Consider the following 27,444-nt stretch of genomic DNA (forward strand, 5'->3'; position numbering starts at 1 on the left):
GGGGGTGGTGGTGGTGGTGGTGGTTCTGATTTAATTCATTGTATTATTAATATTACATAAATTCATTCTCAAAAGGTCATCTTATTCCCAAATTCTGTGTTTCTATGAATTGTCTATGGATTTTTATTTCTAGGTGTAGTATTTCTATCACTAAGTGGCTGTAGAGAATTGTGGTTGCATAGTCCCAAATATAAAGGGTGTTGGAGATAAAATGCAATAACTTTTGCTTTTTCCCCCTACATCGCTGTACATGCCCATATTGGCATGCCTAGAAACCTCTTTATTAAATTGACAAACATCCTTTCAGTAGACCCAATGGAATTAAAATTATAAGTACTGCCAACACTATTATCAGTACTGCTCATACTATCTAACATTTATTTAGTTCTTACTGGGTGCCAGGCATTATGGTGTATTTAGTCCTTAAATCTCTTCTGTGAGGAAATTGAGGAATAACGACTTGTTTATTGTTGCACAGCTTGTAAGAGATAGGGAGGAGAGCTGGGATCCCTTCCTGGCAGTTAGACGGCAGAGCGGGTGCTTGTAAATAACGCACTGCAATTTTTCATCGCTCTCAGCACTGCATTTTCCTGCATTTAAAATTTTTATGTTATACCAAATCAAATAAAACCTGTGTTCATAGCTTTATGGGAGAAAGCCTTTGGTTTTTGTTTTATTCATTTACCAGGCCCCACAAATAGAACCCAGTTATACTCTTCTTGACCATATAAGCAAACCATTTGCCTACCTGTATCTCTCCGTTTTTTGTTGTTGTTAATCTACACAGACCAGCGAAGCTCCAAATTTACCCCATATCTTTACCTCACTATATATTGTGCAAGAATATACAGTTACTTTGTTTCCACAGACCATAACTTTTCAGGTTTAATTTTCAATTTAGTGAAAAGCACCTGTCTCCTGTCCTCTCCCTTTCTCCCCTTGCAGGAAAGGATGAATCACTTCATCTTTCATTATTACTCTTTTAGCTTCTTGAGTTTAATCTATGATTACTAATTTAGCAATCTATAGTTCTCTTTGTGGTTTTCTCCTGGACTTTTCTTTTTTAATGTTTTTAAAATTTATTTTTAGAGAGAGGGGAAGGGAGAGGGGTAGATGGATGGAAACATCGGTGAGAGAGAAACATCATTGATCAGCTAGCTGCCTCCTGCAACACCCCCTACTAGGGATCGAGTCTGCAACCCAGGCATGTTCCCTGACTGGGAATTGAACTGGTTACCTCTTGGTTCATGCGTCAATACTCAACTGCTGAACCACACTGGCCAGGCTTTTCTTTTTTTTAATGTAGAAAAGGACTGTCTTGTTTTTAAATTACAAAAAACCCCATTTAAACAGATTGGTAATTGACGTATAGGGTGCAATGATATAAATTGAATTGCATTAGGAATTTGATTTAATTAACTTTTTTTATTTTTAAAATTAACATATAGTAGAATTGACTTTGTGGTTTGCATGTGATTTGTGTAATCACTACCACAGCCAAATGCAGAACAGTTCTGTCGCATTATGATTTAACTTTGTTTAACAGATTTTCAACATGGTTATACCTTAAGATTTTCAGTCCAGCTCTCCATCCTCAGGTTATTTTTAGATAAACAGTTGTAATATTGTAAAAATAATTCTTTTTGACTTGCTTTGTATTACTATGTCATGCAGTTGTTTGACCCAACTTTATTTTTTTTATTTTTAATTATAGGGTATATTAAGTCAGAGCCAGGATAAAGCACTTCGGAGAATTTCAGAATTAAGAGAGGTAAGTTGTAGTGATTAGTACTTTCAGAATAGTAATTATATCTCTTGTTTTCATCAGAACTATTGTACATGCTGGGATAGTTTCATATGTACTTCAGTAGTTATAGCAATAACTAACCAGCCCAACCTACAAAACCAGGGGCCAATTCTTACAGTTTTTGTTTGCGTGGTTTTCCTCAGCTATATAGGGTGCCCCCCAAAATGTATACACACTTTGAATAATTATATAGGCAGTGTTTATTAAAATGTATTTCATTTTCAAAATTGGGCTATCAGCTGTTAAAGTGTGTATACATTTTGTTACAGCCTGTATATTGTTGGTGGAATTAGTGAAATAGGAGTCTTAGCAATAGACTATCATTTGCCTGCATGAATAGTCAGTGGCAACTTTCAAGGATAAAGTGTCCCTTCAATTAGGTGTTTTAGGGTTCTTTTTGTTTTTCCTAACCAACAGTCTTTTTGGTAAAATAAAATAAAAATTTTGTTCATTGTAATTTTGGGGGATAATTTTTACAGTGATGTATTAGAATTCAGGCAAATATTTATTATTTGAAATAATGCTTTACTAATTTCTGCTTCTGTCCTATCTTGAAAAGGATGGACAATAATGGCTTATATTGGTTGGAGAATAGCATTCTGTATCTCTGCTACATCACTTATGAACATTTTAAAATATTTTAATTATAAAATAAAACAGATATAGAAAAATCGTGCTAAAAATATATATAGCTTACATGTATATGGTGAACACTGTTATAATCACCAGCAAGGTCAAGAAATAGAATGTTGCCAGTCACCTCAAAAACGCCTCACTGTTTCCTAACCCAATCACAGCTTCCTTTCTTTCTTCAAAAGTAACTATTATCCTGTCTTTTATTGTACTTTGTTGTGTCTCTTTGTTTTATCACCACGTGTCTCTCAGACACTACAGTCTTGCCCAGGTAAAAATACTATATATATATATGTTTATTTATTTATTTTAATCTTTACCTGATGAGTGAGGATATTTTTTCCATTGATTTTTAGAGAGAGTGGAAGGGAGAGGGAGAGATAGGGAGAGAGAGAGAAACATCGATGTGAGAGAGATATATTGATTGGTTACCTCCCATACATGCCCCAACAGGGGGCTGGGAAATGAGCCTGCAACTGAGGTACATGCCCTTGACTGGAATTGAACCTGGGATCCTTCCTTCAGTCTGAGGGCCAACACTCTAATCACTGAGCGAAACCGGCGGGCAAGGGCATATTTTTGATATATATATATTTTAATATATTTTATTGATTTTTTTACAGAGAAGAAGGGAGAGAGATAGTTAGAAACATCAGTGAGAGAGAAACATTGATCAGCTGCCTCCTGCACACCCCCTACTGGGGATGTTCCCGCAACCAAGATACATGCCCTTGACCGGAATCGAACCTGGGACCTTTCAGTCCGCAGGCCGACGCTCTATCCACTGAGCCAAACCAGTTAGGGCGTATTTTTGACATATTTTTAAAGCCTCTTTAAATGTACACATTCCTGCATCCCTTTGTTTAATGTTCATCTGTTGAAGAATCTGCTGATAAATTAGAACATCCAGAATTACTCATTTGTCTTACCCTAACGTTATAAACCAACAGTCTTGGAATAGCAATACTAATATACCAACATGAATTATGATTACTGAAATTAGTTAAATACATTTTTATATGCTATTCCTATTCCATCATTTAAAAAAATCTTTTTCCATATCTATCTATATTGTTAGATCATAAGCCATTACATATATATTCTTTCCTTATTAACCCTTGTGGTGTATTTAATATTTGCCAAAGAAAGAGGCTATCCTATGTTCTTTTACTTCCCCCAACCTCTCCACTGCACACCCTAATCCTCATGCATGCTTTTCTGTAGTACTTTACTGATTTAGACAGACCAAAATGGAGTACAATACTTTTATTTTGCTATATTAAAGTATTCAGAAAGTATTTTTTAGTATTTCATTTCTTCCCCTTGTGGTTATGAGTATATATAGAAATAGAGTCCATGAACATCTCTCCTAGTATTTTCTGGAGGACAAACAAAACAAAACAACCAATCTATATAGGCAAATATTATGTTAGTACCTAGCATGTTAAGTGTTTTTAATGAATAAGATAAAGAAGTGAAAAGGTAGGTAGAAACAGTTTAAGGCCAGTTCAGTGAGGAATAAATGAAGACATTGTCTTAGATGTCTCCTCCTTTCTCTGTCCTTCTCTCTGTGTATGGCATGTACTTTTTCCAGGCTCTTCCAAATGCTATTTGTTATAAGCAGTTGCTTTTCTCAAAGCTGACTTCAGGGAGGGAGGGTTCATTTTTTTTTCAGCTGGAATCACCTTGGAACATAATGGGTAACATAGGACCGAGATAAAAATAGTGAAACAATTAAAGGTATTTGATACATTCCACTCATCAAAATTTCTCTGTTAAAAGGTAATCAGAAAAGACTTTGCAAAACTTAACGCATATAAATGTTAATCCCAGGGTATGCCAAAATGGTCAGCAGTAGGAGAATTATTGAATTAGTTGTTATATTTAGTAACATTATAGCCATTTTTAATTTTGTTAAAAAGTTTAATTATACTTCAGTATCTTATTCTTGTGGCTTGGACAGAGTTAGTTTAAGCACTTCACTGAAGGGAGCATTATTGACTTTATTCAATGGCAGATAGACTAAGTGGAAAATAGTTTTAAAATCATTACTGATTTAAACTTAAACTGGAAATACAGTTTATTTAGATTTCTGAGTTACTTTTCTTCCATAGGCTTACATTTTAACAAAATAGTTTGAGTGATTAAGGTTGATATATAAACTGTCATATTGTGATAGTAAATCTTGAACATATTTTTTCATCTCTAAGTGGCTAACATGCAGATCTCCCCCCCCCCCCCCCCCGTAAGATTCTGAATTTTAAGATTGGACTTTAGAATCAGTATTGGTATCACTTTTTTTTTTTTTTTTAAGGATATAGTTAAGTTGTTAGAATGTTTTTTTAAAAAAACAACATGCAAAATCTGAAAACCGTAGCATAAATTGAGGCATTTTTATGGGTTGTTAGGGATGCCGAGTAAGAGAGTCTGGTATCGTAGCACAGACGTTCCAGACTAAAGGATTGGCCTGTGCAAAGTCATGGAAGACAGTTCTTTCCAGACTTGTGGGTTATGGGCTGGAAAATGATCTCCAGTTCCTTCCAGAAATGGGGCACAAGAGAATTGTCATAGGGCTGCTTTTATTTCTTCAAGTGTGGAGATTAAGAATAAGGAACCAGATTCTCCTGTTTTCATTATTTCATAAAGGTTTTTTTTAAATAAAAAGTTAGGAAAGACATATTTTTAGAATAAAGTACAGCTGTTTAAATAAAAGATTTGAATCTAAGAAAAACTCTCTACATTGACCTCTGTTTCTTATTTCACCATGGATTCATGAAAACTTCATTCTGGACATGTTCTGGAAGACCATCATTAGGAAACTATTACTGTGAGGGAAAGTCAAGCTAGGAGTCTTTAGTGAAAAAACAGTAAATGAACTTAGAGATCTTGGGCAATGTGGGCGTGATGGGGAACAGAGGACAGTTAGTGCCTCAGTGTTTTGAGAATTAGTAAATTTGAAACAGTGTAAGAAGAGGGCGTTGCTTATAAGTCCTTGAAAATATTGTTTGAGGAAAATTTTTTAGCAAATGTGTGAGGGATGGATCAAGTCAGAGGAAGACTTCAGGTAAGAAAAGTAGGAATCCCAGAAAAATAGAGGTGTTTTGATGGGATATCTAAAATGTTCTAGAAGTTAGTTTCTAGCATGCCAGAGGAGTAAGTGTAAGGGAAAAGCACCGAGGCCACAGGACTGAGCCCAGAGGGATAGAGGCCAATGGAATCAGGGAAGGGCAGAGAGGAAATTGTTAGAGGAATACAGACGGGAGCCCTGAAGCCATGGAAAGCAGGTAGCAGGTACATTGAGGAGATCATTAGGTGACTGCTATAGCACAGAGTTAAAGATCATTGGATTCAGTTAGGAAGGCTCATTAAGGACCTAAAGAAAGCAGCATTTTGAGTAGAAGTTTCAGGAATTTTTTTTATTCTCAGGAATTTTTTTTTATCCTCAATTCAGCATTCATTACAACTACAAAATATTATTCTTGGATCTTCATATTCTTGAAGGATCAAAACTTATTTGCTGGTATAAATATTAATGTTTTTTTAAAATACTAATGTATTAAATGCTGATTATCTCTTAATTATTGTTGCTGATACCTTATCTTAAGAGGAATGCAAATCCAGATTATGTTTTTAAATTTGAAAACTTCAAGTCTGTATTTTTTGTTTTATGCTAAAAACTACCTATAAAATCCTTTATGTGTTAGGAGCTCCAAATGGACCAGCAAGCAAAGAAACATCTCCAAGAGGAGTTTGATGCATCTTTAGAGGAAAAAGATCAATATATCAGTGTTCTCCAGACTCAGGTAAGAGATTAAAAGTGTGAAATTTTTGGATAGAGAAAAATAAAAGGAGTTTTGATGGGATATGTAATAGGTTCCAAATGTTTTTAAAAATGGGGTATTTTTAAAACTCTTTGCTTTTCCTCAGTTAATTTTAAGGATAATTGTTGATTTATTATCCTTTGGCTAACTGTGATATAATTGAAAGTAACAAATAAAAAATCAACTGCATTGGGAGTAAACTTTTATTTTAATTGTTTCCCTTGGTATAGCAAAAAGTATCTTTTACTCTGTCCTCTCTGTTGTAAAGAAAGTACTACTGCTATATTTTCTTTTGAATCATTTTTTTTTCTAATGAAGCACATTTTTCTTAGGTTTCTCTGCTGAAACAACGGCTACGAAATGGCCCAATGAATATTGATTTAACAAAACCACTCCCTCAAATGGAACCACAGGCTGAAGGTGTCACTGAAGAAAACACAGAGAGTGATGTAGTGGCAGTAGGTGAGCTTCATCTTGTCAAAACGTTAATTTAAAAACCAGAGGAGGCTGTTGAGAGACTCTAGGATATGAGCTAATAGATATGGGCCGAGATAGACGTGTAAAGTGTTCTTGATCCTAACTTTTCCAGGAAGATGCAAGAGTTTTTGTTGTTTTTTTAGTTCTTTGTTGTCATTATTCAGGAGAAAGTAAGTAATTGTTTTAAGACTTGACAATCTGTGAGTAGTAGCACCTTATTTTCATTATAATTGAAATAAATATATTATACTTTTAAAAAATTTTTATACTGTTTTATTGATATCAATAGTTTTCATATAAACAGGATAGTTCTACTCGAGATTAATGAATATGTAATTGTTTGTTTATAAGTTTTTAAGTAATATTACTTACATGTTTCTGCATTCAAAGGTGTCTGTTCTTGCCCTATTATTTGCTATCTAACTGGAAAAGAGTAGTTAATTTTTTTCTTAAAATCCATGTATAGTCCTCCCTACTCTTTGAGGTGCATATTCAATGAAATTTCTACTTTTTATTTACAAGCTCTTTGTCTCCAAGAGATTTATGATAAACTTTTGGTTTAGCCAGAGCCACAGTAGCTGTCTGTCTGAGCAACCATCTTGTAAGGGGCCCTGAAATTCCCCTGAAGTGTGAAAACTTCACTCATAAATGTAAGGAGATGGATAAAGGTGTACTTACCAGAACTCTTTTCTGGGACAGATTAGAATACATTGGAAGGAATACTTTATTAATCCTTTTGGGATGGGAGATAAGACAAAGGAAGGGTGCCCTCTCTTGCTGATCTGGTTTAGAGTATAGCAGAGTGTTGGGACACTCCTATGTACTAACAGAATTAACTATTCTCATGAAGCCCTTATATTCCTCACTGACTGCCCCTGCTTGTGCTGCTTTATTGTTACTAGTTGGAGATGGAGCTTCTGCTAACTCACTGGAAATACTTCAGCAAAGAGTTAAGCGTCAAGAGAACCTACTGCAGCGTTGTAAGGAAACAATTCAGTCACGTAAGGAACAATGTACACTGTTAACCAGCGAAAAAGAAGCACTGCAGGAACAACTAGATGAAAGACTTCAAGAGCTAGAAAAGATTAAGGTAAAGAGCAAATGCGTTTTGTTTAATGTAGCCCCATCAAGCTAGGTGCACAGGCCCCAGCGCGGCCTGCACCTCCCCTGCAAAGCCTTCTTCGTTCCCCTGGAGACAGCGCGGAGAGGGCACCCAAGTGCTCTGGGCTTCATGTCAGTTACAATACTTTTGAGACATCCTGTGTACTGTTCTAGACTATGAGAAGTATCCAAATTAGATAAAATGTTTAGAGTTCTCATATGAGGAGAAGCTTTATTAGAGATGGAAATGAATTTTTAAAATTTTTAAAATTTTTAGGAGCTTCATATGGCTGAGAAGACTAAACTTATCACTCAATTACGTGATGCAAAGAACTTAATTGAACAGCTTGAACAAGATAAGGTAAAACAATACTTATGATACTGAATTCACTTTTGGAAGCAATTGGAAGCATTCAGACTTCTGCTTTCCAAAATTATTGCAGCTGCTTCCATGAAAAATATTTTTGTTTTAATTTCTAGATTTATATAACTGTTAGCATTAGTTTTGTGTCATGTGAAGCTGATTCTCTGATTTCTGGATTTCAGTATTTTGATTTATAGATTAGAATAACTTGTAAAAGAAATATGTTTATAGTATATAACATGTTTCAGAGAAAAGTTATTTATAATTAAGGCATTGCTAAATATGGATAATAAAAGTATTATCTTTCAAATAAAATGGAAACAGAATCTTTTAGATAAATTGCCTAAAAAATAGACAAGCATAAATAGAAAGAGATTGGTAGTGTAGAGTCAGAGCTGCAGCTGTATCTATGGCAGCAATGACAACTGAAACATTCATGAGCAAATAGTTTTGACTTAACTCTTTCAGTTCCAAGTTCTTGGGTCCTTTTTAAAAAGCAGCTCCCAGTTGGTTATACACCATCCACCATTTTCTTTAATATGCTACTTTATAGCTACAGTAGCCATGCAATTAAGAACATGTCAGAGCCATTGTATTGAAATGTCTTGGCAATCTTTTCATTCTATAGTATCATTTTGCTAGGTTCTACTCTATACAATGTATGAAGGCCCACTTAAAAAAAAGCCTTTTTATTATGAAAAACCTAAAACACAAAAGTAGAAAGATTAATGTTATGAATTCCTATGAACCCATCACCCAGCTTCAACAGTTTACATCGCACGGCTAATCTTATCTCATTTGTACATTCCCAACCCCCATTATCCTCAACCCTTTGGAACAATGCAAGAAATCTTATCATTTCTTCCACAAGTATTTTAATGTATCTTTAAAGTAAAGGACTCTGTGTTTTATAAAAATATAACCACATAATCATGATCACATAAAAAATTTAATCTTAATACAATCAACTATCTAGTTAGTTTCAGATTTACCGTTTGTCTCAGACATTATTTTTCCATTTTTATGAATCAGGATTCAAATAAAATTCTTTCATTGCAAGTGATTGATATGACTGTTAAGACTTCTTTTAATCTATAGGTTTCACTGCCCTCTTTTTCTCTTTCCTTTTTCTATTGTGATGTGGTATTTTGGGGAAACTGAAGGCCATGATTTTGTTTTGAAATTTTATATAATAATGCCTCACTTACCCAGTTTTTATCTGTTCATTTAATTAGCCATCTGAAAGAGTCATACATTAAAGCAGGGGTTTACAAACCCTGAAAGCTATTCTTAAGGTAATAGCTGTCACAAAATCTTACTTTTCAAGGACAAGTTAAACCACCCCATTTTTTTTGTTAGTCATGAATGACTGACTTGGTGGCCTTCATTTCTTGTGTAGGTTATTTGAGAGTAGGAAGACAGTAGCAATTAGAAAATTGGAGGAATGGAGGTGCCTCACTGACATAATAAGAATTAGTGGTGCATACATAGACTTTCACAAGGGGAAAGAGAAAAACAGGTAGATCTGCACCACGGTCTTGGTCCACCCAGTGTGGCAGAAGACCTTACACTCTCAGGAGCCTCTGAGGCTTTCGCCACGTTACAGCGCAGATTCATAATTATAGTTCATGAAGGGTCTGAGCCAAATACAAAAGGCTGTATTTTGTTCATTATAAACTGTTTACTAAGATGGGGGAAATATGGCAAACATTCATAGAAAGATTATAAGTTTTTAAACTAAAATATGTTTTTAATACTTAAAAGATTAAGCTTACTATTTTGATATCAGTAAATAAAAAATACACTGATAAGTCAGATAATCAAGGTTATTACAGTAGACAGTGTAGTATATAGTGAAAAACACAGATTTCAGTTTATAAAATAATGAAAAAATTCTTAATGCTGTATTTACTAAGAAGTATTTTGTTTTCTGCCTTTTAAAGTAAGTTTGATACATGCTATTGATGATGCAGTTTTGTTATGCAAACACTTTAGAGTCTTCCCTTCTGTTTAGGGAATGGTAATAGCAGAGACAAAACGGCAGATGCATGAAACCCTGGAGATGAAAGAAGAAGAAATTGCTCAACTTCGCAGTCGCATCAAACAGATGACTACCCAGGGAGAGGAATTACGGGAACAGAAAGAAAAGTCTGAAAGAGCTGGTAAGAACTCAGGGGTTACTCATTTTATGTTAGAGCTCAAAAGTCATGTAAAGTGCAACTTTTCCAACCAATTTAGAAAAATTAAAGATTGATAGAAATGCTTAACTGTAGAGACTCTGTATAAGACACTGGACTGTTCCTCAGAGGAGGCAGGGGACGGTAAACTATGGCCTATTGATGTAGGGTTCTCAGCTGGTAATGATTTTTACATTTTTAAGTAGTTGGATAAAGGCAGAAGAATATGTGACAGAGACCATATGTGTCCTGCAAAGCCTAAAATATTTACTGTCTTGCTCTTTATAGAAAATGTTTGCTGATCACTGCCTTAAATAACTGCTATCTTATAGCTTTAGAGTAAACAAAATATAAGATATAGTTCGCTTTTTATTTTTTCATCCTCACCTGAAGATATTTTTTCCATTTATTTTATTTTATATTTTTTTAGAGAGAGTAGAAGGGAAGGAGGGAGAGAGAAACATTAAAGTGAGAGAGACACATTGATTGCTTGCCTCCGCACGTGCCCTGACGAGGGCCGGGATAGAACCAGAAACCCAGGTATGTGCTCCTAAACTGGCCAGGTTGACACTCTAACCACTGAGCAATACCAGCCAAGGCTCTTGTCTGCTTTTTTTTATAGTCTGCTTTTTAAAGGAATAATGAATAATCCAGTGTTATACATAATAGCATTATGTTTTGATATAATAAATGCTAGGTTGTAAAGTGTAGGGACCAGCATAGTATTTTGACCCAACCAGCCCTCTCATACAATACTGAGTAATGCTAGGAAAGAAGGGAGAGGCATTAGAAAGTGGAGATCGCAGAATGAACTGGTGCCTTTAGGTTAGTGAGGATGTGAGTTTTGAGTTGGGCTTCAAATGAATAGGATGGGCCTAAGGAGTGAGGTGGGGCAGCACACATTTCAGAGGCTACAAGACCATAAACAGGCACAGGGACCTTAGTGGGTGTGTAAATCAACTGAAAACTATTGCTGCTGAAGTGGGGAACAAAGTTGGATTATGAAGGAACTATTAACACATTAAGTGCCCAGTCAGTCACCGGTGACTGACACTATACTTTCTGTCCGGAAGACAAAACAGGCTAGGCGCTTAACGTGTTAAAATCTTAAAAGGTGAGTAGCTGAGTTTAGATTTGTTGTATAGGCAAAAAGAAACCAGTAGTAGGAAAGTATAATGTATGGAAGCTAGTGTTTTATGGAGAAAAGAAATGAAGGGAAGTCAAACTTACAAGCAAAGGTAGAAATCCAGGTTTGAGGGACTAAGTGCTTTGGGCCACCTCAACTAGGATTGTGGCCTGGGAAGGAGGAAGTGTGCAGTCTGCAGAATTTGGTATTTCATCAACTCCGAGGGGCAGAAGAAAAGGAGGGATCTAGGATGACTCCAAATTTTCAGCTTAGGAAACTGAATTAATAGTGTGAAATCAGAATAGGACATCTAAATGGGGAAATTGAGGAATGGGGTGAAATGATGAGTTTGCTTATTAAATGCTTTGAATTTGAGCCAATCATGAGCTTTTCAAATAGAATTGACTTGTAGGAATCTTTAATAATAAAAGTATAATTAGACTGCACAGCTGAATGACCTTCTGGATGTCCTTCGGATGAAGCTGTGGTGGCAGGGGCTGAGGAAGTGGTGGTTAGGGGCTATCAGGCAGGCAGGCAGAGTGGTTAGGGGCTTTCAGGCAGGCAGGCAGGCAGGCAGAGGCAGTTAGGGGTGATCAGGCAGGCAGGCAGAATGGTTAGGAGCAATCTGGCAGGCAGGCAGAGGGGTTAGGGGCGATCAGGCAGGCAGGTGAGCAGTTAGGAGCCAGCGGTCCCGGATTGTGAGAGGGTGCAGGCTGGGCTGAGAGACCTCCCCACTCCGAGCATGGATTTCGTGCACCAGGCCTCTAGTCTATATAATAAAAGCCTAAGCGACTGTTAAGGTGGAACTACTGGAACCACCAGTCGTTATGATGTGCACTGACCACCGGGGCCAGACACTCAATGCAGGAGCTGCCCACTGGTGGTCAGTGTGCTCCCACAAGGGGAGCGCCGCTCAGCCAGAAGCCGGTCTCACAGCTGGTGAGCGCAGCTGCCACGGCAGGAGCCTCTCCCGACTCTGCGGCAGCACTACTGAGCAGCAACAGCAGGCGCAGCGGCCTGGGATAAGTGCGAGCGGCATGGCACCGTCCTCGATTCGAGCTCCTCCCTGGCTGCCTGCCACTTGGCACACTGCTACATCCCCTGAGGGATCCTAGACTGTGAGAGGGATGTCCTGGACTGAGGGGACCCCCTTCTCCACCCCCCCCCCCGCCGTGCACAAATTTCGTGCACCAGGCCTCTAGTTTTGAAATAAAAAAATGGAGCAACTTTCAGGAGTCATTAGCTTAAGGTCGAAGCCTATGATTCAATCTGTAGGAGAGACTGATTTCTCTAAAAGATGAGATTTTACAGTTGTAGTAATGGCATTGGCAGTAGTAAAACCAGTGGCAGAATGATTTTCAGTTGATTAATATGCCCACTGTGTATGCACTGCTGCTGCTGCTCCTACTGATAGCTAGCAGTTATTTTATGCAAGGCCCTATTATAAATGCCTCACTTGTATTTACTTGTGTGTGTAAATCATCACAATTCCTGTGAAGTAGGTATTATTATTATTATTATTTTCATTTTACAAATAAGAAAACCCAAGAACATAGAAGGTAAATAACTTACCTACATTCATGCACAGAGAGTAAGTGTATAGTCAGGTTTTGATTCCAGGCATTTTGAGTCCAGAGTCTGCTCTTAACCAGAGGGATGAGTTTAACAGAGAGAAATCAATTAAAAAGGCACCAAGAAGTCATAGGAATTATGGAAAGTTATACTTTTTTGGGGAATATCAGAGGCATTTCCAGAAGTGGGGGAGATAGGCTGAAAACTTAAAAAAAAGGTCTTTGAATTTGGTGAGGATTTGATTCCCAGGATGCAGTTTCAGAAATGTAGAAACTAGATTGTAGTTAATTCACATGTGGGATAAAAATTTCCCAGATAACTATTCTAGTCACCTCTTTAATAATAGTCTTCCTCCTCTTGCTTCTTCAAAATTCAGATGTGTTTTATCTTTAAATATGATTTACATAAGACTATATTTTTATAAATAATTGATAGCCTGTAAATTGAGAAATTTTTCTGTTAATAGTACTGTCAAAATATTAAAAATTAATAAAGATAGGATTAAGACTTAAAGTTATTTAATATACATTCCCTTTGGAAAGTCTTTGGATTACAGTTTTAAGTGCTTTTATAGATACTTAAAATTTTATTTTGGGTCATAATTATTGAGGGCTGTGATAGGAAGTTGTAACTCATTCACACTGAAGATACTGCCTTTTAAGTCTATTATGGGAACTAGTTTTGGACACCAACTGCATTTCATCTAATGGTCATAATTGAGTCTGAACTGAACTGTTCATATATAAAATGATTCTTAGACAGTTCACATATAAAGTGGATATGCCAACTGACAAAAAAAATCCCAACTTAGTGCTAAACATAAGAAAAGGTCTTTCAAAGGAAGTAGAGTTTCCATAAATAGTATGTGAACATCATCTGGTTCTTGGAGAATTCAATTGCTCTGTTAAATACTTGTTTTTTTCTTAGAGTTAAAATTCAAAGGCTAAATACAGGCAGTCCTCGGGTTACATTGGACTCAACGTACGTCGTTTTGTGGTTATGTCGCCATCTCCCATCCTATCTAATAAAAGAGAAAAATGGTAATTGGCGTACGACGATACCCTTTTCATTGGCTAATCAGGGCTATATGCAAATTAGCTGCCAACTAAGATTGGCAGTTAACTGCCAACTAAGATTGACAGTTAACTGCCAACTAAGATTGGCAGTTAACTGCCAACAAGATGGCGATTAATTTGCATATGTAGGCACAATGCAGGGAGGCGAAAGGGAAAGCAGGAAGAAGCCCCCTGCCACTGACAGTGATCGGAAACCCAGGGGGAGCTAAGAGCTAGGGCCGCCTTTGCCCTGCCCCCCAGCCATGATCGGAGAATCAGGTGCCTTTTCCGCCCTGGCCAGTGGTAGCAGGAAGTAGGGGTGGAGCCAGCGATGGGAGCTGGGCACGGTCGAAGCTGGCAGTCCCGGGAGCTAGGTGTCCCTTGCCTGGGCCTAAAGCGAAGCCCACGATCGCGGGGCCGCTGCAGCTGCGGGTCCCAGCTGCCCGGGCCGGACGCTTAGGCAGGAGGCATTAGGCCTGGGCAGGGGCGGAGCCTGCAACCGCGGGGAGCTGGGGGTCCCCTGCCCAGGCCTGACACCTCTCTCGGAGGCCTCAGGCCTGGTCAAGGGGCCGATCCGGTGATTGGTGATCAGAGGGTGATGAGGGTCAACTCCTCTGGCCGAGGCATCAGACCTGGGTGGGGGGCGGAGCCGGGGATTGGGGGGATATGATGGTCCCCTTGCCCAGGCCTGAAGCCTGGGTCAGAGGCGTCAGACTTGGGCGGGGGGTGGAGCAAGTGATCAGAGGGAGATGGGGGTCCCCTGCCCAGGCATGATTCCTGGGCCAGAGGCCTCAGGCCTGGGCGGGGGCCAGAGCCAGTGATCAGGGGGAGATGGGGGTCCCCTGTCCAAGCCTGACACCTCTGTCAGAGGCGTCAGGCCTGGGCAAGGGGTCGATCCTGCGATTGGAGGGTGATGGGGGTCAACGCCTGAGGGCTCCCAGTATGTGAGAGGGGGCAGGCTGGGCTGAGGGACACTCCTCCCCCCCCCCCACACACCCAGTGCACGAATTTCGTGCACCGGGCCCCTAGTTTATTTATAAAAAAAAAGTTCCGTCATTTCGACGTATGTACATATGAGTTTTATGTTTTTTATTATTTATTTACCACAAGTAAAGGTCAGGAATTGTTATCTTTCTTTTAAATATTTTTTACTGTTTCACGTCATTACTGCTATGTATGTGCTCCATGTGAGTGATGTAGGTGTTTATATAGATGGTTCCGACTTACGGCGAAAATCGCATTATGTCACGCTGTAGGAACGGATCTCTGACGTAACCCGAGGACCTACGGTACATAAGAGCTGGCCATGTGAAGGAAACATTAACAATATTAAAGCTTGCAGTTGTTAAGATTTTTAGAAGTAAATTGTCCTGTATAATAAAAGGCTAATATGCAAATTGTCCCTCTACTGGGAGTTTGACTAGGAGTTCAACCAGGGGGCGGGGCTGGCTGGCCAACCCCCCATGGCCCCTCCCTTCGACTGGTCCCGCCCCTGGGCTCCCCTCCCCCCCTCCGATCGGGCGGGCCAACTGGACCCCACCCATTCATTAATTTGTGCACCGGGCCTCTAGTATCTACATAAAATAATTACCAAAGAATACAAACTCTCCTAATGTATTTTCAACTGTAAAAAGTTTAACTCTGATATATTTAATCATTTTTGACATGTATTTCTTTGGCTTGCTTATTCTGGAGGTCAAAATTGGTTCAACTACATTCCCCATACTTTTAATGGAAAACAGTCTATTGCACTGCTCTTCTTAGTTTTTCTAGATAACTGTGGTGCCTCCCATATGTTGGACAAAGGAAATTGGAATGTTTATTATTTTTCAAAAGGATAATTTTATCATAAAATATTGAGACTATGTGAACATGGTGACATGCCTAATTTAGGATGCTATATCAACCTATCGTACTTATTCTACTTTCTAGTGGAATTGTTAGGCATGTTTTTAAAGTATCATACTATATCATTCTTGTCTTGTTAAAATTATTTATTTTATTTGGTAAAAAAAGCCAAATAAGTACATTTGTTATAATCATTTTACTACAACTGTTGATAATATTTCTTTCTAGACATCACTTAAGAACAGATAGTCATATCTTTAAGTAAACAGATTTTTAAACTTAAAAACCTGGTGATTTAGCTTTAGTGCATAATACTGTATTTTATGGGTGCTAGGTATTATTGCTAATTGTCTAGAATATTATCTCTTCAATACAGTACCAGTATAGAAAGTTAATGCTACTAATATTCACACTAGGTCGTGTGTGTGTGTGTGTGTGTGTGTGTGTGTGTGTATGTATGTGTTTCAACGAGGATATGAGGTGAGAGTAGTTGGCTAGTTATTAATGCAGGATATTACAAAAAACACTGGAAAAAAGAAAAAAATGAAAGTATATCACTGTTGTTTTAGTACACTTCCATTTAGTCTTGTTTCTAGTCCTTATTTTTACATTATTGTAAATAATATTTTACCATATTGTATATACAAATTTGCATGCTCCTTTTTTCTCCATTTAATATTAATATTATATTAGGAATACTTTTACACGTTGCTAAAGTACTAACATTTTAATGGCTGTGTCAGAATGCATGCACATCATTTACTTAACCATTTCCCTACTGATTAATGTCTAGATTATTTTATATTTCCACTATTATGAATAATACTATAACAATCCTGAGATACAACCCATTTCATATTTGAATTTTTTCTCAGGGTAAATTCTTACCTATAGACTTTTAGTCTTTTTTGTTAGTTACCTTTAAGTGATTTAAATAAAGCCAATATAAAAAGAGAACTCACGTTAGAATGTTAACTCCTACCCCCTCCTTTAAAATGTCCTTGCCTACAAGTATGCAAGATGAATAAAATATTCTGCGTGGATTAGGAAAGTTTCCAGAGTGCACTATCTTTGTAACAAGCTCTGTTTCCCCTCATGCACCCTGTCTTTGCTGAAGTTGTGTGTTTTATATGATTGGCTGCATTTAAAAACTTAGATTAGCTTATGACATTCTTTGCTTTTTTATTGCCATGTTGTGTTTGTGGAGGAAATAAGTTTTTTTATTAATTTGTATAGTATAGGTTTGATACACCAAAGACATTCAGTAGAATGTATTTATTTGATGTTTGAAAGACCCTTTAAAAGAGTTTATATATTTAAATAAAGTATAAGATTTATGCGTATTTATATAATAAACAAAAATCACAGGTGTATTTAAGTGCTTTGTTAGTTGTTGATAATTTATGTAACAGAGTTTTCTTGGAGTCTTAAGTCTCACAAAACATCTTATTTTTGTGCATCCACACATGCCAATAAGTGAATCATGGTGCCTTTCCCAAGCCTTGTATGAACAGGATTGGGGTAAGGGCTATTTGTTTTCTTATCATGGTGCTTAGGATAAGCCTTACAAAGAAAATTCCATGTTTCTCAGGCAAAAAGAAAAAAAATATGCTTTAAAGTACAGTTAAGTCTGCCATGTTAGATAAGTTACATATTTTGGCACTAAATGAATAGCTGATGGAAAAATGTATTATTTTAAATGGAATTAGAGTTTTATTCATTATAGATTGTTTATTTAATAGTCATGTATTTGTAGGTGCTCAACACATTGCTACAGTAGTAGCTATGCACCCATATATCTAGGTAGTCATTGTTACCCTGCACTTGTTTATGGCACTGTCACTGTTCTGGAAAACATCAGCAAACAGAAGAACACATTTCTACAGAATCATACCTTCATCTACTCAGCTTTAGCCTAATATTTTCCAAGATCAGATTGATGTTTTTAAGGTTTTTTAATAGATAAATCTATATGGTTAATATAAAGTACATGAAATTTTGGATAGATTTATACATTTTAAAAAGTCAAAGCATAATTGATCTACAGAATGAATTTTCTTATGCATTTTGGAAAGTAGTTTAAAAAGTAGATCTCCATGGTACATGTGATATTTATTAAATATCGGAAGGCCCCAATTTATATGTAAATATTGCAGTGTCTGGTTTGTGCCACTGGGTGGTAGTATTACTTTATTTTCACTTAAACTCTAGAGGAGTGGTTTTCAAAATTTTTTGGTCTTATGGACCTCTCTATACTCTTACAATTTACTGAGGATTACAAAGAGCTTTTGTTTATGTGGGTTATATGTAGTGATATTTATTGTATTAAAAATTTAAAAATGTTTGTTTAGTTCATTTAAAAATAACAGTTATAAGCCTATTACATAGTATTAGTTAAATACTTTTATGAAAATTACCTGTATTTTCCAAAACACAATTTTGTGTGCAGAGTGGCCTTGTTTTATATTTTTGCTAATCTCATTGTTTAGCGTAATAGAAGATAGCTGGATTTTATATCTGTTTTTGCATTTAATCTGTTGTGATATGTTGTTTTGGTTGAAATATATGAAGAAAATCTCCCCTCATGTAGATATGTATTTGGAAAGGGAGGACCTGACAGGCCCTTTGTAAGGGTCTCAGGACCCATGGATCTTTGGATCACACTTTGAAAACTGCCACTAGATTTGCTTTTATTCACAAGTGTTGATGATTAGATGGGAATTCTGATAAAAATTCTTTTGGTTGCTTTTTCTGTTGATTTGCATTTTATTCATTTTGTAGTATAACCTGTGTTTTAATTTAATATCATATGCATTTTGCAGCTTTTTTTTTTTTTGCTGGGATAAAGACTTAGGTGCTAGCTTACTTACTCATATTTTGATGTTCTCAATCAGCTTCTTAGGATCAACATTTCATTGAGGGATTGGCAACCTTCCCACATTTTTGCATGTTTGTTTATTGTCTGTAGTGGGAGTAGAAGTGGGTCTTGTTATTCTTATAGTAACATGTCCTCTGGAACAGTGCAACAAACCCGTAATGCTACTTGGAATCTCAGAATTCTGGCTTTTGTTATACGGTTAGTAAGGGCATTAAGGATAAGGACAGGAAAAGGTGGTGAAGTGGCAAAAGCAAATGCCACATTCTTCCTACCTTTACCTAAGGATTAATTCTTCTATTTCTCTCTCCTTCTTACTACTTCAACTTTTGTGTGTGTGTGGAAAATTTTTCTTTATGTCACCCAGTATCTTGCATATGGCAGACATCCAAAATATATGATGAATGAATGGTTGGATTATTGAGCTGTTGCCAACATTTCTCATTTAATTCTTGCTATAAGCATTTGTATTTGTCCCTTTTATAGTTCCCATAGATGCGAATGAACCTTATCCAAAGTGGAAAGTGAGGAGCTAGCAATAAAAGGCCTCCATATTTTACTTTTGGAGGAGGCCTGTTAAATTTTTGCCTAGAAATATTTTCAAAGTTTTATTTTTAAATAAAAATTGCCTGAGATACATTGAATTTTGCTTTGGAAGAACACAGTGTGTTCTTGCAACATTCGGTGGCAGTTTGTGCTTAGCGTCCCGTTGGTGTGTGCTGTGACCGTGGTTTTCCCGAGCACTCTTGCATGTTGGCAGAGACTTGTCAGCTGTGCTGATGTATGCTTTCATTCTCCCCACTCACTTGTCCTTCATTGGTAATTGCAAGATAAACTATGTAGATGTTCAGAACATACTTCTTTAGTACTCACATTAAGATCCTAGCATAGTTTCATTTGGGACACCAATTTACTGTACCTGGTTTTTGCATCATCAGAAAGTGAGATGTTTCTGGTTAGTAAGTAAACTCTCAGTGTATCCTCTTCAGCATTGAAATGGGACTCATTATTGAAGACAGACTTCCTGTAAGGAGGTTGCTTCATTTGTGGTACAGTGTAGAATCCTGAATGGGTTTGAAGTACGTTTCCTATGTGTGGATATATGCAATGTATTTTAATGCCTTTTTTTGTATTTAGCATTTTTGTAAAGGAAGATGAGAATGGAAAGCAGTTGAGTTCTTTTATGTCTGTCTGAGGTATAACATGCTACATTTTGTTGAGTTAGAAGCCATCAGTAATTGCATGGTCCAAAAATTCTGGTTTAATAAGATATATTATTGCTCACTTGAACTTGATCAATGTCAGCATTCTTAGTTTTTAAAAATAATGCAAGGTAAGAGTTGTTTGTTAAATACAATTTTAAGTTTTATCATCAAGTCTATATATTCAAGTTGATTTATCATCTGAGGAAAAAACTGGGTGCCTCAGTTCTTGCATTTGAATAAGGACATTGAATTAAAAGATCTCTAGGTAGCCTGGCCGGTGTGGCTCAGTGGTTGAACGTTGTCCCATGCACCAAGAGGTCTCTGGTTCAATTCCCAGTCAGGGCACATGCCCGGATTGCAGGCTCAATCCCCAGTAGGGGGCGTGCAGGAGGCAGCCGATCAGTGTTTCTATCTTTCTCTCTCCCTTCCTCTCTCTGAAATAAATAAAAACTTAAAAAAAAAGATCTCTAGGTATCTATAATAACAAAAGCGTAATATGTTAATTAGATCTGATTTCCTTCCGGAGGACCTTCTGGATGAAGCCGGGCCTATGAGGGAAGCCCGGGTCCCAGGTGACAGAGGGAAGCCAGTGCCAGCAGCTGGGGAAGGAAGGCCTACTCTTGCATGAATTCATGCATCAGGCCTCTAGTAAAATTATATGGTTCTCTGACATGGTAGCAGAAGATGGGAAAGAAGATTAAATTTAGATGGAAAGAACTGTGGAACCAGATCTAATTTAATTATTATGATGGATAATCAAATGACTTAAGAACAGTGGATTAAACACTAAAATTAAAATCTAATGCAGGAGAATATTCTAAAATTTTCTGGTTGTGGTTAGAAAACTTCATTATTGGAAGATTATATCTAAACTTCGTGGCATGGATTTTTTGTTTGAAAAAGAGCACTACATCTATTTTTATACTGTACTGGATTCTGGAATTTTAAAAATAAAAAGAAGGAAAATTCACTTGGAATTGACTGTATACAGTTTTGTTTTATTTTGCTTAATTAACAAAAGTTTTTCATTTAAAACTCTATTTTGCTGAAAGAATATAAAAAGTATCTTCAGGTTCTCCAGAGCCTGATTTAAGATATTTCTGAGAAGTGCTTCAAAATGCTAAGTTATAATTTTACATCCTGAATAATGACAGTAATGCAAAGATGCTGATGACATCCAAGCATTAAAAATGTTATCATTCCTTTTTCCATGTTTTCCTTTTCCACATTTCAACCATTAGCACAAACTAAGCAGTAAGCACCCTTACAGAATCTCTTCCCCATAATTGATCACTTTACTTGATTTTTGTAAGAAATTAGGAAATGAAATTTCTTGTTAGTAGTGAGATATTTTTTTTAAGTTTGACATGAGAATTTGAAAAAAAAAATTTCTCAGGGGAGGATATGTTTGTTAATTTTTAAAGAGAGGAAGGCAGAAAGAGAGAGAGAGGGGAGGGAGGGAGAAACTTCAATTGTGAGAGAGAAACATGCCCAACAAGGGATCGAACCTGCAACCTAGGTACGTGCCCTGACCAGGAATCAAACCTGCAACCTTGTAGTGTACAGGACAACGCTCTAACTGATCCACACCGGCCAGGGCAGCACTAGAATTTATAGTAAAGGAATATCTAAATTAAACAAAGACAACATTGTCTTTTAAATACTTTATTTTCTAAGATATTTATATCTAAGAGTTATCATCTTGTTGTTGGCAGACAAATACCAGTAAAAATAGTATAGGAATCTTTAAAAATAATTTCAGCTAATTAATGTTTCTTTGAAATTAGAGTGTCAGCATTAGTTTTATGCTCTGGACATATAAAATGAATAAATCAGATAGATTTGTTTTTATGTCAAAGTTACATGGTTGTCCAGAGAAGTTTTTGTTTAAATGTTAAGCAATGTAAATTATGTTTCCCAGTTGTTAGTAGAATTCAGCCTTTCTTGCCTTTTTCTGTACTAATGCAATTTGCTATTAAGAAAATGCTTTAGAACAGATTCTGCCTTTAGGTATGAACTTGCTGTGCTTAAACAACTCTCCGTTAAGCCACGGTGTGGTTAATAAAAGGGTTCTCCCCCCCCCCCCCCGAGATACCATAGGTTAAAGTTCCACATTTCTTAGACCACTGGGAGTGAAAATGCCCCATATATGTCAATGAACTATCCCCCCTGACATACATTTCTTGATAGGATTAAAAACCTGTCTTAATAATTGATGTTTTATTTATAGTCCATCTCAGTGGCAAAGAGAAGTCTGGTGTCTTCTATTCTATGAGGGCTAGAGAAAATAATGTAGAATGATAAAAACAGTAGGTTTTTACAGGGTATCATTATGCTAGTAGAGAGTGTGTGTGCATGTACATAAACATACATATACATTACACATGGGCATGCACTACACAAACACACATATACATATACACACAAATATACATAAACATACATGCATACATATTTTTGGTGCCAAGTTACCCAGCTGTTGCACCCAACACATCTAATTTTGTTTGATCTGGGTGAGCTGTTTGGCCTCCTTCAAGATCATAATACTCTAGGCTAGATGTTTGTTTTTTGTAGGCCCTGATTTTTACTTATTTTACCTAAGAATTCCCTGCTGGTAGTACTTTTCTATACACCGATAAATTAGATAAAGTTTTCCAGTTAACAGTCCTAGCTCAAAATTTATACAGGAAGTAGGTTTCATTTCAAAATACATTGTTTAATTATGTGGTTCAGTCAGTAAATGTTAAAAACAACAACATTCTGTTCTTTTACTACATGGTTAACAGGTTTTTAAAAGTAAGATTAGTCAAAGAATAACTTTCACATTAAAAATGTCCTAGTGAATAAATAATATTAACTAATTATTGATAATAGATAACTGCATATCAAACAAAAAAAGCAATTAAAATTACATAGTACAGAAGTAGGTATAAGACATTGAGTTTCTTATCCCTAAGGGCAATTGTGGGTAGAGTGGGAAACCATTAGTAATTAAATATTTGTTTCAGACTTCTGAGCTTCAGTTCATATACGCATTGTACATCCTAATCCAGAACTCAATAACAAATTGGATTCAGTGACTGAACATTTCTTGTGGCTTTGTTGAACCACTTAGAAGTATCTCCTGGCTTAAACACTGATGAGTTTTTTTAACCTGTCCTGCTACTGCTGCTCTTAGTTCTTTAAATTGAATTAAATTAAAACACTTTAGCTCGATGATAGTATTTCTTGAGATACTTGTTTTCTGCTGTTTTCATTATAGCTTTTGAGGAACTTGAAAAAGCTTTGAGTACAGCCCAAAAAACAGAAGAATCACGGAGAAAAATGAAGGCAGAAATGGATGAACAAATAAAAGCTCTTGAAAAAACAAGTGAGGAGGAACGCATCAGTCTTCAACAAGAATTAAGTCGGGTGAAACAGGAGGTTGTTGATGTAACGAAAGTAAGAATAATCCTAGATTGAAATGGGCTACAGTAATTTGGAAACTTGAGTCTTATACTTTTCTGACAATATTTGAGTATAAAGAAGAGTTATTTTGTATTTTAGAACTTGACCATTTCATGATGTTCAAGATATAGGAAAAAAGCACTTTGATGAGAAATGCTTGTATCTTTTTATATATACTTCCCAGAGGTAGTCTCTGCATATAATTTCTCTTTTATGTTTTAAAATTTTCTCTTTAATTTTTAAATACAAAAGATAGCATGTTATATATACTGTTCTATATTTTGTCTTTTTTAAAAAAATATATTTTATTGATTTTTTACAGAGAGGATGGGAGAGGGACAGAGAATCAGAAATATAGATTAGCTGCCTCCTGCACACCCCCTATGGGGATGCACCCACAACCAAGGTACATGCCCTTGACCAGTATCGAACCCGGGACCCTTGAGTCCGCAGGCTGACGCTCTATCCACTGAGCCAAACCGATCAGGGCAAAATTTTATATTTATTTAGGGAGGTTTGACATTTGTATAAGATTAAGTCTTTCTGTCAGAAAGAACAAGGTCAGTAGCTTGTAAAAATATTGATTTCAATGAGAGGGAGAGGGAGAGAAAGAGGGAGGGAGGGAGGGAGAGAGAGAGAGAGAGAGAGAGAGAGAGAGAGAGAGAGAGAGAGAGGAAGAAACATGGATATGAGGGAGACATTGATTGATTGCCCCCAACCAGGGATCAAACCTGCAACCTGGGTATGTGCCCTAACCAGGAATTGAACCCACAACCTTTTGGTGTATGGGACCATGTTCCAACCAACTGAGCCACAACAGCCAGGGCAAGGTCAATAGTTTTTGATAAATAGTGCATTCCTGGAAAGCTAGACATAATTAGATGGGTGCAGATTGGGCAGCTTGACCATAGTGGAGCGTCCTCTCTGTGATTATCCTTATTTCCTCTACTGTACTTCCCAAACCTGATTGGTAAGGGAATCCCTGCAAGATGTGGAAAAGAGGCATCGACCCCACAGGACTGACTACTGCAGCAGCAATATTAAATGAGCAATACTTTACTCATTTTTCTTTGAACTTTTGACTTTGGTGACTTGATTTATGTGGGAAATATTTTTTTTTGTTTTTTCCTCTTAAAAAGCTGTAGTTTGAAAATTGAACTGTAGCAGTATTATTTGATTGTAGAGTTACATATTTTATTCTGGATGTTTCACTTTAACTATCTGGCTGATTTTTAGAAATCCTCAGAACAAATTGCTAAACTACAGAAGCTTCATGAAGAAGAGTTGGCCAGCAAAGAGCAGGAGATGACTAAGAAGTTTCAGACCCAAGAAAGGGAATTTCAGGAGCAAATGAAAGCAGCTCTTGTAAGTATTTTGTTTTTGCTATAGGTCAACTTCACAGCATTATAAGTTGTCATCTCCTCACCCCTAGCTTCCAGGGCCAGACTGCTGGCAGCATTGATCTTTGAGTCAAGAAGGGATAGGATGGAGGCAGAAAAGGGACTGTCAGAGCTTTTCAAATGATGAATGTTGACAAATAATAAGGTCAATCAAAGAAGAAGCTTTTCAGGATTGATGGGACAGTAAAAGAGCCCAGATTATTGAAAATAATTATGTAGGCTTTTATAGGAATTTTATGGATTGAATTTATGTATTCTTTTTTTAATAAATATATTTTTATTGATTTCAGAGTGGAAGGGAGAGGGAGATAGAAACATCAATTATAGAGAGAATCATTGATCGGTTGCCTCCTGCGTGCCCCCTACTGGGGATTGAGCCTGCAACCCGGGCATGTGCCCTTGACTGGAATTGAAGCCAGGACCCTTCAGTTTGCAGGCCAATGCTCTGTCCACTGAGCCAAACCAGCTAGAGCAAATTCATGTATTCTTATGTAATCCACTGATTTTGACTGGTTTTCCATGTGGGGCTTTCTATTATAAAGAGTTGTTTCTCACAAATTACATAAATTTATAATCTAGTTTCTCTGCCTAGAGTTTAAAAAGGAAACTCTGGAGTGCAGGGAAGAGGTAGTGGCAATTGTGTGACCTTTCACATCAGCAGTGTTTTCCACACCATTTTAAGTAGTGGAAAAATAGTAGATGTAGTGGGGTTACTGGAATAAGATTTTTGTACTATTTTTTTCATATCAATAGTAATTGTGGCAAAGACTGGCCAGACCACACTGTAAAAGGCAGTGTCTTGTTCCTGTAGACTAGAGCATGGGAAGAGAGAGGTGATGATACTGCCTACCTCACAGGGCTGCTGTGCAGATCAAATGAAATGTATGATGCCTATAGAACAGCGGTTCTCAACCCGTGGGTCGCGAACCCTTTGGCAGTTGAACGACCCTTTCATAGGGGTCGCCTAAGACCATCCTGTATATCAGATATTTACATTATGATTCATAACAGTAGCAACATTACAGTTATGAAGTAGCAATGAAAATAATTTTATGGTTGGGTCACAACATGAGGAATTGTATTTAAAGGGCCAGAAGGTTGAGAACCACTGCTATAGAAGTACTTTGGGAATGCTGAAGATTTATGTGGGTCTAAGGTGGTATTGCTTTTGGCACAGGAAAAATGTCAATCAGAACATTTGAGGATCACCCAAGAAAAAGAACAGCAAGAATCTCTGGCCCTGGAAGAGTTAGAGTTGCAGAAAAAAGCAATCCTCACAGAGAGTGAAAATAAACTTCAGGACATTCAGCAAGAAGCAGAGACTTACAGAACTGTAAGTTTATATAATATTCAGGTTCCAGAGCTCAAATTGGTTGAATATGAGAACTATGTTCTCTCTCTACTTGTAGAGAAGCTTTGTTTTACTGAGTTAGATTTGCATATACATGCACTTAATTTTTTATAGTAATAGCTATTAATGGGAGAGGTTTGGTGTTTGCTGCAGGGTGCTCCTGACTCTGCCTATAACTGGCTGCAGTATTGTCAGCCACTCACGCTGATTCTTTGCACTCACACTCTGCTAGCATCTCCACTCCATTGCGTACTCACCCTGGCCCTTAGGAATTGGCCTCACTTTGGAGGTACCTTCCTGCCTGTCCCTCTTTATCTGGACATAATTTATTCTTTGTATGACATTTTGGTTATTTCAATGCCCCACTTTTACATTTAAGTTTTTCCCATATTAAACATAGCCTTATCTACACTAATAAAAGAGAAAAATGGTAATTGGCGTACGACGCTACCCTTTTCATTGGCTAATCAGGGCTATATGCAAATTAACTGCCAACTAAGATTGGCAGTTAACTGCCAACAAGATGGCGGTTAATTTGCATATGTAGGCACAATGCAGGGAGGCGAAAGGGAAAGCAGGAAGAAGCCCCCTGCCACTGACAGTGATCGGAAACCCAGGGGGGAGCTAAGAGCTGGGGGCAGGACAAAGGCGGCCCCAGCCATGATCGGAGAACCAGGTGCCTTTTCTGCCCTGGCCAGTGATAGCAGGAAGTAGGGGTGGAGCCAGCGAAGGGAGCTGGGCACGGTCGAAGCTGGCAGTCCCAGGAGCTAGGGGTCCCTTGCCTGGGCCTAAAGCGAAGCCCACGATCATGGGGCCGCTGCAGCTGCGGGTCCCTGCTGCCCGGGCCGGACGCCTCAGCCAGAGGCGTCCTGCAGGGGCAGGGGCGGAGCCCGCGTGATCGCGGCGCCCCCCGCTGCCACTGCAGGTCCCCGCTGCCCGGGCCGGACGCCTAGGCCAGAGGCGTTAGGCCTGGGCAGGGGCAGAGCCTGCAACCGCGGGGAGCTGGGGGTCCCCTGCCCAGGCCTGACACCTCTCTCGGAGGCCTCAGGCCTGGTCAAGGGGCCGATCCGGTGATTGGTGATCAGAGGGTGATGAGGGTCAACTCCTCTGGCCGAGGCATCAGACCTGGGTGGGGGGCGGAGCCGGGGATTGGGGGGATATGATGGTCCCCTTGCCCAGGCCTGA

At 37.7% G+C, this 27,444-nt stretch overlaps 1 protein-coding gene across 9 annotated transcripts in view; it reads left to right on the forward strand.

Moving 5' to 3' along the window:
- GOLGA4 (golgin A4) overlaps positions 1-27,444 on the forward strand; it is a 90,989-nt gene that overhangs the window by 29,424 nt on the left and 34,121 nt on the right. For 8 of the 9 annotated variants that reach the window (XR_009448581.1, XM_059664243.1, XM_059664244.1 and 5 more), the window contains 9 exons: positions 1,715-1,771; positions 6,145-6,243; positions 6,594-6,723; positions 7,641-7,828; positions 8,117-8,200; positions 10,218-10,365; positions 23,324-23,502; positions 24,745-24,873; positions 26,086-26,241. Coding sequence is in view for 8 of the 9 variants with exons in the window: in XM_059664243.1 (XP_059520226.1) it covers positions 1,715-1,771; positions 6,145-6,243; positions 6,594-6,723; positions 7,641-7,828; positions 8,117-8,200; positions 10,218-10,365; positions 23,324-23,502; positions 24,745-24,873; positions 26,086-26,241 (1,170 nt within the window). In the remaining variant the exon portion in view is untranslated. The remainder of the gene's footprint in view (positions 1-1,714; positions 1,772-6,144; positions 6,244-6,593; positions 6,724-7,640; positions 7,829-8,116; positions 8,201-10,217; positions 10,366-23,323; positions 23,503-24,744; positions 24,874-26,085; positions 26,242-27,444) is intronic. The other variant, XM_059664245.1, reaches the window with a different exon arrangement.

The sequence above is a fragment of the Myotis daubentonii genome, chromosome 14 (assembly GCF_963259705.1).
Source record: "Myotis daubentonii chromosome 14, mMyoDau2.1, whole genome shotgun sequence".
Lineage (NCBI taxonomy): Eukaryota > Metazoa > Chordata > Mammalia > Chiroptera > Vespertilionidae > Myotis > Myotis daubentonii.